Source organism: Peromyscus leucopus, chromosome 6 (genome assembly GCF_004664715.2).
Source record: "Peromyscus leucopus breed LL Stock chromosome 6, UCI_PerLeu_2.1, whole genome shotgun sequence".
In the NCBI taxonomy this organism is placed as follows: domain Eukaryota; kingdom Metazoa; phylum Chordata; class Mammalia; order Rodentia; family Cricetidae; genus Peromyscus; species Peromyscus leucopus.
In genome coordinates this window covers 107850650-107862985 of record NC_051068.1, presented here as the reverse complement: position 1 = coordinate 107862985, position 12336 = coordinate 107850650, and the positions used below count along the sequence as shown (strand labels likewise).

General features: G+C 35.3%; 1 protein-coding gene across 5 annotated transcripts in view; it reads right to left on the bottom strand.

Annotated features, from left to right (window-relative positions):
* Positions 1-3838: 3838 nt before the first annotated feature.
* The window catches only part of Ube2d3 (ubiquitin conjugating enzyme E2 D3), a 28613-nt gene continuing 20115 nt past the window's right edge, over positions 3839-12336 (bottom strand). For 4 of the 5 annotated variants that reach the window (XM_028857378.2, XM_028857369.2, XM_028857360.2 and 1 more), the window contains 5 exons: positions 11016-11093; positions 9957-10062; positions 7277-7370; positions 6762-6811; positions 3839-5333 (listed from right to left, as the gene is read on the bottom strand). In XM_028857378.2, the coding sequence (XP_028713211.1) occupies positions 6763-6811; positions 7277-7370; positions 9957-10062; positions 11016-11093 (327 nt within the window). In that variant the 3' untranslated portion in view covers positions 3839-5333; position 6762. The remainder of the gene's footprint in view (positions 5334-6761; positions 6812-7276; positions 7371-9956; positions 10063-11015; positions 11094-12336) is intronic. The other variant, XM_028857385.2, reaches the window with a different exon arrangement.

Here is a 12336-nt window from a genome sequence, read left to right as displayed (position 1 = left end):
CTCAGGAAGCAGAGGCAAGAAAAGCATTGCAAGTCTGATAGACCAACTTAAGTCAATATAAAGTTCCAGGCCAGGTTACGCAGTCGACCTCCATCTCAAACAGTATCATAGAAAATAGGAACTCAAAATTTTTCTACCACCACTCAGCGTGTAAACATCAAATCAATTCATTTTAGTATTGAGTTGGAATGTTTGACTTTTTATTAACTGCATTTACTAATTTGTTTAAAACCTGTTATATTTGGCTTAAGATTAGGGTAAAACTTCCAAGTTCTGAAATGATTCTAAATATATTTATGCCATTTTTATTTTTTATTTATGGGTACTATCCTCATCGCTGACAATTTTGAAAAATTAAGTTTTAATTCTGATACAACACTGGAGATATAATGGCAACACCAACCAAGATTTATGCAAAATAAACATTCACACTTCAATATGACTCATCTTACAAGAATATTTAAAATGAAGATGTTTGATTTGTACAACTATATACCCAGAATTAATTTGGGGGTGAAAATAAGCCCTGTTCTAGACGGCAAAGATTAGAATTGTTTGCTGAAACAATTACCTACAAAACGCCAGTTATCTAGTTATTCAATAAGAGTAAGACAAAACTTGCCCTCATGGAGCTCATATTCCAGGGCAGATCCAAACAAGATTAAGTATGCATTACACAAAGTGATAGCTCCAATTTTTACACTCCATAGTTGATAAAATTGTATAAATGAAATGCTCAAGAAATGTCACTCTAAGTGACATTAGAGATACCTAAGGGAAGAAGCTATACAATATGGTGTAAAACTCATCTTTTGGGCTGGAGAAACGGTTTAGTGGCTGAGAGCACTGACTGCTCTTCCAGAGGAACAAGGTTCAATTCCCAGCACACACATGGCAACTCACAACTGTCTGTAACTCCAGTTTCAGGGGATCTGACACCCATGGCAAAACACCAATGCACATTAAATAAAAACAAAAACCCTCATCTATCTGCACATGGAGAAAACCAGCTGTAGTCATGTGTCTACGAGCACCTGGGTAAACAAGAATTGTAATGGAGGTGGAGCAAAGGTAAGTTAAAAATCATGTGATGTTACAGACTCATTAACATTTGACTTTTACTCATATTGAAAACCAGGCTGAGTATGGAAGTGCATGCCTTTAACCCTAGGCAGAGGCAGGGATGTTCGAGGCCAGTCTGATCTACATTAAACAAACTCCAGGCTACACAGTGAGACAGTCTCCGAACAAAACCATGGCATGGTACCTCTAACATCTTCTGGTCAAAATTGTGCCATGGAATAGGCTGCTCCCATGTTGAGAAGTGGGGAGACTGCAATAATACAAAATTTGTAAATGGCACTTTATAGCACAGTCAGCAGAATGGTTTTTTGGCAGAACCTAGATGAATCATTTGTTAGATGATGCCCTTTGCCAGTCAGTACACTGAATACTTAAGAGACTAAGAGGCAAAGTCTGTCCTCCAGAGAATTTAAAACATTCTAAAGATGTGATCTATACAGCCAGGTGTATGACAGGAAGCTAAGTGATACGAACAGCCATTTGCTTGACCCATGACCTCTGTGCTCATGTTACACAATTTGCTTATGGTAAACTAGAAATTTTAGAACGTTGAAGACTGTGTAAGAAACAACTAGCAGAAACCATGTGCCTAGGTTAATCATTACTCTTTAATAGCAAGGCTAAGGTCCACATAGCAAGAAACAGTTTTCAAGTGGTGGCCAGATTCCCATTTTGTCTAAGAAACACTGCACTCTAGAGCATTTGCAGGTGCCAAAAGCCATTTCTAGATGTTTACTGTTTATTTTCAAAATGCATTGAGAAAAACGCTTTACTGCCTTACAGTACAATAACCCATAAGCTCAAATTCTTACAAGCGTTCTTTAAACCTTAACTTCCACAGTGAGAAGTCAGGTAACGGTCTAATTAGGAATGATCAACACGTCCTCTACAGCTGCCAAGTACCTAGAACTTTTCTCGAGTAATTGTTCAGGCCAGTCTTTGAATCATTTGGTCTTTACATGTGGAGCGACTAGCTCCACATTTCATAGTTTTCAATCAGAAGTGGGAGCAGGACCCATTGGCTTGCATTTTAAAACATCCCAAATGACTCTGGTTCTGAATCACTTTGTAACCCAATCCTGTACCAATCCTTCCAACACCAGTTTCTTTATAATGGCTACTTCAGTGTATGTTCAAAACTCAAGCTCATACAATTTTAAATGCAAGTGTAGACTTCATGTTAGCTGAATTACTGAGTAAGACCAAAGTGTGTTTGAACACAGACTTTAATGGTAACAATTCCTTTAAGCTCAATTAACTTTAGCTATTACAAGTCTTATGCAGATGTCACTATTAGACAATATTTAGTGACTTGCACTGGGTTCCTCATAAAATAGAAGACAAATTCACTTAAAAGTGTAACCAACAGTCATTGAACAGTTTTGTTATGTCAACACAAAACATGACTAATTTTAGTACTCCCCACCCCCCCAAAAATCACAAACACAGCATGATCAGTGTCTTAAGTATACTTCAACTAACCCATTAAAATAAAAAGTGAGTGTTTCACTACCCCTGAGACCACTAGTTAACTGTGGTTCATACTTTTAAATGTGAGTACACCCACACAAGGAAACAAACTAATCAGTTTAAAAAAAAAATCTGATTATCACATTGCAAACCTGCCCAAGAAAGAACAGTCAAAACAAAATTTACCATTAACAGGCCAACTGGACTCCAAAGACAAATTTAAATTCTTAAAAATTTATGCATTAAAAGTATAGGACACACAAATAGTCTACACCAATATTTGACCTAATACTCACTTTAGTCCTATACCTGGCACTAGTGATGCCAAACACTACTGGGTAGGGTAGAGAGCAAATTCTTTTGAAATCTCATCATGGGTGATCCCAAGTCCAGTGTCCATACATTCAGAATGTTGGTTTTCCAGGTACTATAACTGTTCTCTTAAACCTGGAGAAGCCTCTATGGCTTTTTCCCTTAGAAGCGACATATGAAATGTTGTATAAAGCATCGAGTCAAAGATAAAGAGAACTGGACGTACCCATTATTTCTGACAATCAGTTTAAGGAATTCATCTCTGTAAATACCAAAGGCAAAGGAAAAAAAAAAAGCATCAGTTTGAAAGCCATTCAGGGATCCACTGCTTTATAAAAATGGTTTTGTCATATTTGGCTTTCAAAACATAGGCCTACTAAAGCTGTTGAGTACAAGAGTTTCAGAAAGGACCATTTTTGTAAAAGAGCCAAAGAATACTATTCTTAACCTTGTGGGAACACTTTTTCATGATTTGAACCCAAAAGTTTTAATTAGCAGAACACCTACACCCCATAGAACCCACAATTTAAACAAAAGGTAAATTTAGGGATGGAGGGCTCACTGGAAAAAGTGAATAACTGAATTGGTTATTTCCCAATGCAAATACTTATTACAGAATAAAGCCAGAACATCTTCAGAAGGCATGCACTTCACTTCCAGTTTAGAGAAGAACCTTAAAGTCAACAAATCATGTCCAAATTACATATTTAAATGTTTATAAAAAAATTAAGCTTTTACATTTATTTCTAGCTTTCCACATCTGTGTGCAGACAAGGAGTAAGATTGCACGTGAATATAAGCAGTGCAAAAATGTGGAAGTGGAGACATCACATGTGCTAGAAATCAAATACAAGACTAAGAAATAAAACAATGGATAAATCTAGAAAAAAGTGAAACTACAGGTTCAGAATTAGGGTGAAGAATGATAATGCCCTTATTACTACAGAAGATTTAGTGGCACAGATAGCACTTGTCAAACAAACAATCCAATAGCATTGACTTTTATTCATTTATGTTAAGTCACCTGAAATGGTATCTGTTGCATTTAAATGCTCATTAATGTAAATGGCTGAACAAATCCATCTCAATGGATAGTCAATATCCCACAGTTAAGTCACTTCAACACAGCCTCATGACAACTCCCACACCAAAACAGTACTTTATTTTGTAAATTTTGACCCATTATTACTCCCAAGTTATATATATATATATATATATTTTCAGCTGTTAAGTGTACAAGATGAAGAAATTTTAGTTAGAAGGGGATGCACCTGGAAAATAAATTTCTTAAAACTCCATATACACGTTTCAAAACTGCTGAGTCCCAAGTCCATTTATGAACTCTAGGGCTGCCAGAATCATGTGCAGCATATTAAAGCTACACTATCTGAATAGCTTATTAATTCTGCATAAATCAGGTCAAGCAATGTGTCAACCTGTAACAGACTGTGCACTTTAACTGAACATGGCAATATATTCACTCTTTTGAACTTTACATCATCATTTGATGTCAAACAATGAAGCAAATCCCAACAGTATATACAAAAACAGCTTTGCATTTACAAAGGATTGTTTCCCATACTGATTAATCCAGGCAGCTAACTCATTGGTTTATGCAACTTTATTGAAGAAAAATAAATCAATTACTAGGAGAGCTATTAGTTGATCACTCATCCATTGACAACTCGCATCATTTATTCAGTGCTATATTAAACAGTATTGGAAGATAGATTAACTAATAGCTCCAAGCCTCCTAACAATTTAAATGAAAATTACAAAATGTTTTGAGACCCTATTTTGGAATACAAAGGGTGTTTGACTTCCAATTTCCATTCTCTGTAGAACAAGAACAGGTCATTCCTTTATTGACATGCATAAAATACATCACATTTTCTGTTCTGCTGATGCTATAATTCAATACCAATTCTCCAGCCACATCAGTTATGAGCATAAAGTATATCATGTAACCTCAAATCTCTAACAGTGGAAGGCTTAAACAAGTATGGATGCGCTAGAATAATGCTTCCTTTGATGTGACAGCTGAGCATCCATCTCCCTCCCCCTCAGATGGTTTCTTCAGCATGTTAGAGCAGTGAGGATTGGTTTAGTCTCATAACCAAGTTAGAGTGAAGACATTGGCCACATAATACACATGCTCCAGTTTTAAAAAAATTTCTGAATCTTGGGCAACTGTTCTCTTGTTAACTACTTTACAGTTTCTAAAAGCAGTTATTGTCCAAAGCTGGAAGAACTTAAGTCTTCTCAGATGAGCATGTGAATGAATGGAGGGAGGTAAACAAAAAATAAAATTAAAAAAGATGAGGTCTGATAGGGGAGCAGCCGGATAAGAAAATCAAAAAAGGAACAGTAATTTAAAGTTTATTCCAGCTATAATGCAGGTTATTCTGACTTTAAGGTAGCATCACATGGCATACTTCTGAGTCCATTCCCGAGATATTCTGTTGTACCTGTAAATAAACAAATAAACTATTAAAAAATAAAACTGAAATAAAGAATTATTAGTATTGTAAAGGCAACGAGAACATTTCTATGTTACCTGTGGATTTATCATGTCACCTGTAATGGCAGAATAAGAGACAACAAGAGATAGAAATAGCAGCACCAGTATTCAAAGCAGTGTGGAAGATGAGAGCCACAAAATTAGTGTTCTCTTAATAAAACTGGTGCTGAGATTGGGAGGCTTAACAAGGACCTCCCCCATCAATGAGGTAGTATTCTATCAAACTTTCAAGTTGGTTGTATAGTCTGACAAATTTTTACATCAAAAAAACCCTACAGTCTACTATTGTCAGAATATTATGTATACACATGTTGCATATCAATAGAAATTTTGGCCAAGGTCAGAACTAATCATACATACACTGTTACTGAAAATTGAATCTGAAACCTAGATTGAGAAGTCAGTTGGGTATCGAAAGAAAATGCCTTTAAACTTAGGAGACATTGGAAAAGGTGATAAAAACAGTAATTTTCAAGGAGCAGGCTTCAGTGGTTATTTTAAGTTTAGTAGTAGTGACTGCTGTTAATCCCCACTGAAATCTGCTGAAGAATGGGACTCTCCAGGAGTGCAACCACATTTCTGTTCAAAAATAATTCATCAGTGAGCCAGGTTATTACTGAGGAAGATCACTAATACTGACCATTTCTCCCTACAGTACATACTCACATCATACAAGCTTTTTACTTCATCCCAACAACAACAACAACAAAAAAAAAATGACAAAAGCTTAAGAAATGAGTATATAACAAAGGATAGTGGAAAACTTTTAACAATATTACTAGTTTCATCTCAAACCAAGTATATACAGTTCAACTATTTTTCTATAGCTCAACATATAAAAAATTTTTTCTAGCAATTCAGAGTTATAGTGTTTAGAAAACCCTCTTCAAACAGCCAGCACTTTAAAACAAATGGTTTAGCATACAAAGAGCCACAAAATACAGCTAACATTAATTCATGCTTGTCAGTACTGAACATTTAGTTTGAAAGCTGAGGTTTAAGTGTTTTCCTTTATATTACTACTATCTTCCTGGTAAAATCTGAGTAAAACCACCACATTGCATAGTATTGACACAAGGTTTATAAACACCATAGTTATTTAATAAGGATACATTTCTACTATATAACTTTTATATACATATACACTATATACACATTTCAGCTATATAACTGCTTTGCCATGCAAGAATAATCTCAAGCAGTAATGAAGACTAAGTATATACTTTCACACTAAGAGATCAAGCAGTTAAAGTAGTTTTCAGAAAACTGCCATATCTGTTACCTTTGGTTAGTTAATACAGTGCTTTAAAGCATGCAGCACTCAAGTGCTGGCAGTACCATAAATAAGCGCACCATAGAGTGCAGATCCTCTTACCCTACAACATAGCGTATTTCTCTGTCCACTCTCTTGCTAACCTATTGTACCTAATTGAACAAGCACACTTAGCATTAATTATAACATACGAAAGTTAAATGGTTAAGGTGAACATATAATTCAAATATTTAATACAGACCAAAAATTTTCCATTAGTACTAATTTTTTCTGAGAAACATTGAAGAAAAGTGCTTTATTTCCCCAAAAGTAATTATGCAAGTGTTTAAAACATTAGAAAATAAACATTTCAAAAGAGCTACTCACTGTCACATACGCTAAGATCATTTATTTATTTGGCAGGGTCTCATTAGGTAGCCCACGCCAGCTTCAAACTTCTAAATGCTCCAGTCTCAGCCATTACGCTGGCCCTTACTGCTTTTCTTAATTGTGTTTTAGTAACTACCTTTCCAGAAACAAATATAAAAAAGTACTGTCACAAATTTCAGCAGAAATAAGTCCAAATTGTTAAATAAAACCACTGTTTACAGTCATTCGCTAAACAACTTCATACTTACTTATCTCTGTCTGTTTTATAGATCCGTGCAATCTCTGGCACTAGGGGGTCATCTGGGTTTGGATCACATAGCAGTGAACAAATGGATAAAAGAACTACAAAATAAATACAATAAAGTTATGCAGTTTCAAACATGTGAATAAGCAAATGTTAGAACTTAAAAACGTATTCTAGACCTCAAGTCATACTTTATTAGCCTGCACCGTTCTCAAAGTGTTCTACAGAAAACAAGTTTCTATAAATAAGAACTTGTACAACTATTAGAAATGAAAGCTCTGTTGGCATTAAAGCCAGTAATAATTAGGCCAAATGTTTTTAAAGTTAGTAGTCAAAAACAAAACACAAAAAAACCCCAAACCAAACAAACAAAATCGACCTATATAATGGGCTTCAATATTTAAGGATTTTCTGGGTACTTTGAGGGAATATAAAACTCTTAGTATTTTAAACAGTTAACACCATGTCCTATTATTTTTAGTGTCAAGGCTGGGCCAAAATAAACACCAAAAATCCCAAAGAGACCCATTCTTTGATCTACTGTAGAAAAAGTTTCTCACAAAAAATACGAGTTGCTCCATTCAATGCTTTATTTTCTGGAATCTGAAGTAGAAACCACTGTCCCTAGAGACTGGTGAAAATGAAGTGTACTTCTGTATTATAGTGAGCCTTCAGTTCTAACTCTTAATAAGTAAGGTCTGTTCTATATAGACCTCGAAAATGCCAAGTGTCATACAATACAGACTTTTTTTGAGTACTTATTATGTTCTAGTCATACATATCAACACAAGATATCATATATAAATGCCTGAAATGGTTTATTTAAACCACTGGATGAATAAAACAAAACAGCATTAGACAGTTAACTATCACATAAGCCAAAATTGTGTGTGTTAACAGCAGCAAACACAATCTCAAATTCAAATGAGTGGGCATAAAAAAATTGTAACATACAGTAACTCAGAAAAAGGTCAGCTTCTAATTCTTGACTTGTTAGCTTAATGTCAAAAAACCAAGTAACTTTTAAGAACAAAAACCCATCAACTCAGTCTGCAATTGAAGAAATACAATTCAGAATCATGGTACATCTAGCAGTTAAAAAAATAAATAAAAACAGGATCCTGGCATTTAGATTATGAAAGCAATACTATTTGAAAAGAGATTTAAAATTTAGGTTAAAAAATTTAGTCTAAAGGAATAAAAACTGCATTGGGGAAATCTGAGTTTGAGGCCAGTCTGGTTTACAAAGCAAGTTCTAGAACAGCCAGAACTGTTAAACAGAGAAACTCTGTCTCGAAAAACCAAAACCAAGTAAGACAAAAATTGGGAAATATGCCGGACAGCAGTGGCACATGCCTTTAATCCCAGCACTCGGGAGGTTGAGTTCCAGGACAGGCCCCAAAGCTACACAGAGAAACCCTATCTCGGGGAAAAAAAAAGGGGGAGGGGGGAAGATGAAAGTCCCTCTAGAGAGTCAAAAGCATTTTAACAAGCATATAAAGAAATGTCTGTGTGCTGCCTGTAAACAAAACATACCTGCTTCACTCTGCATTTATTCACAAAACATTTTGGTAAAAAACTAGCTAGAATGATGCATTTCAGCATGGAGTCTGAAAATAATAATGGTTAATACAGAGGTGCTGACATAAGATTATAATTATCAGCATTAAAAACTTGAAATATTAAGCTAATACCCAAGGCCCGTATTTTAAATCACTAAAAGGTAGAGTCTCATTAAAATGTTTTGTGTACAATTTAATTTGCAGAGTGGAATGTCAAAAACCACTTGTCATTTAGAAACCAGCAGCTGAAAGAGGAAACACTATCTCCATCTGGGGTATCCCCAGAGATCTGAGAACTTGTTAGGCATAACATTTCTATTTAAAGTAGATCAGACGACTTTATATAGCAATCTTCCCCAAGTTCCCTAATTATAGAGAATCATTATTAGACACAAAGCAACTATCATAGTTAAGTAACACCCAACTAAAGGTATTTTCAAAAACAGATACAGAAAATCCAAACCAGATGTCTACTAGAGTAGAAAGCTTAAAAGATTTTAAAGCTATATCATGTCTGGATATATTATCCTATCCTTGCTAAAAAGTCGGCTAATAGAGGCTAAAGAGATGGCCCTAGCAATTAAAAGCACATACTGTTTTCTTAGGGATAACAGTTTGGGTTCCTGAACACCCATTCTTGGTGTCTCACAGCTGCCTGTTAACTACAGCTGCTGGGACCTGGCATTCTCTTCTGGACTCCCAAGAGCACTGCATTTACATGCACAGACCACCTACACACCCGCAATTAGTTTAGTAACAGAAGAACAAAGTTTGTTAAAATTAATTTGAGAGCTAAGGCAATAGCTCAGTAGGTAAGAGCTCTGGCTATACAAACATAAAGACCTGATTTCAAATTCCCAGCATTCGTGTAAAAAGCTGGAAATAGCTAATTCTGTGTTCTTTTACCCCAGAGCATTGGTGGGTGGAGACAGGTAGACACAAATTATTATTTGTGCATGCTAGGCAAGCACTCTATACCAACTGAGCTATATCCCAGCCCTGCAAGCAACTTTTTATTAAAATGTTGGCACATTATCCAAGCAGATTCCAAGACAAAGCTCCTTAACTATTTAAAAAAAATCAGAGTAGCTGAAAACTACTCCACTGAAACTACTATTTTACCTTTAGAAATAGTTAAAGCAGGAGACCACTGTGATCTTAGAATATCAAGACAAATGCTGCCATTACTGTTAATATTTGGATGATAAATTCTTGTTGTAAATGCAACCTAAAAAAACAAAACACACAGCACAACCTTTAGATAGCCTTTCCAAATAAAACAAGTACCTTAGAACTTAAAAAAAAAAAAAAAAAAATCAAGGCATAAATTCTAAATCATACCACTGGAAGGGAGAAGTGACATTATATACATATGAAAATCTCTTAACAAAACCAATTACTTTAGATAATAAAAGCTAATTTCATAGCATAAACCCCGAGAGAGGCAGGGAGAAGTCATTAATTTAGATCTGAAGGTTAACTCTGGTACTATAGAAACTATCAAAAGGCAATCTGTGAAAGGGCATTTAGGATACTCAAATTACACAGGTACATCATATTCTAATTGTATTTCCACTACAAATACAACAAATTAAAGAGTATAAGCTTTATAACCCAAAGGAACTATATTACATTGCCTTTTTAACATGACTAAAGGTGGCTAGAAAAATATAATTTAATGCATATTATTTTCTAGTTATCCATATAGCATGAATTTTATAGTTCCAAAAAGTCAAGGACCATATGCTCTGAACTCATTACTGCTTCAGGCTACAGAATACTGGGACTACAGGTATTTGCCTTTGATTCTATAGTTTGCTAGATTCTAACACTGCACTGCACTTGAGCACAGAAACATTTGAGCCTTGCCACTTCAAAAAGGCAAATCTTATCTACATTTACAGAATTCAAATCTGTGTCTAATTCTTAATCAGAAGTTAAGAATCGGTAATAGCTCAGTATGGTAGCACATTCAACCTTAGCCCTTAAAACTAGACAGAAAAATTCCAGAATAGTCTAACAGGAGTCATAATGTAACTGCAGCTTAATTCTCTATGTATTATTTTTATTCAATACACAAAGCTTAAGCCTCAATTACTATGAACCTAAATTTCTATGAACACTCGATTCTTCTGAAACAATCCATAAATTACTAACAAATTCCTGAGGGATAATACTTGCCTTAGGTGGTTTGAAGGGGTAGTCTGTAGGAAAATGAATTGTCAAAAAGAATACACCACCTTGATATGGGCTGTCATTCTGTAAAGAGAAAAATAGACTTAATATCAAGATAATTTTTAAAAGTCCATTTTTCTAATGAACCAGAATTATCTGCTGTTTACACTGCAAAGAAATTAAAATCCCAGCCCTTGTACTACTTTCGTTTTCTCAGCCAAGATCTTGTTTCCTCAAGCTGATCTATCTTATCCTTCTCAAGTACAGGATTATAGATAGATGCCACTAGAGCTCTATGCAAAATGCTCACTTAAAAAACCACCTCAGGCTGCAAAACACAAAAACTGCATAACAAAAAATTTAGGCAACCAAACGGTGGCATCACATGAGTTAGTGAAAATAAATCTATGGGGCTAGTGGGTGAGATGCTTCAGTTGGTAAAGGTTGCCTACCACCCACACCAGATGACCTGAGTTCAATCCCTGGAATCCTCAGGCAAGGAATGGTTCAAAGAGAGCTGACCTCTACTTTCACATAGGCACCATGGCACATCCACACTTATGTGCATACTCACACATTATGTTGAATAAAAATTAATTGGATAAAAGGATCCAATGCTGAAATTTAGGCAGAGCCAAATACTAAGCAACCTTAAGGGGTCAAAGTATTTCAACGATACACTAAAATTCCACCCAATCAAAACAAAACTCAAACCAAAGGAACAAAAAAATTAATTATTTTGAGCAACTGATTGACTTCAACCTTTGAAACTGAGAATTAACAAATTCTTTAGAATCTTTCTACTTTAGTTTTATTCCTCTCAGTTTCTTTTGCTCCCTTCAAGTATTTGTTCTCTACGGCATTCATGAAATTTTGCATGTGTCTACAGATCCATTTTTTGCTTCTAACCTCTGACCTCATATTTTACAGTCTGTTTTATTCTATAGTGTATTTATTCACCCCGGGCACATTTTCAAGCCTACTAAAATATATTATCTACTTCATGACATGCATTCTAATCTCAATACTTCTATGCCTTCCTCAAACCCACCCACTCTTCCTAAACCCCAAGACAAGGGAGAAAACTAGGTAATTCTTACACTCTGATTGAATTCCAAAGAACTTGAAGATTGTCAGGTATAGTGGGGCTTTTGCCTGTCATCTCTGTACTTGGAAGGCTGAAGCAGGAGAATTGTTATGAGTTTGAAGGCAGCTTGAGATAGAAGGGTTTTAAGTTCTAGGCCAGGCTTGGTTACACAGAGCAAAATCCTGTCTTCCACCAAAAAACTTAAAAAATTTCTTGAATTAGCTGCTTTTTGGCCATTGC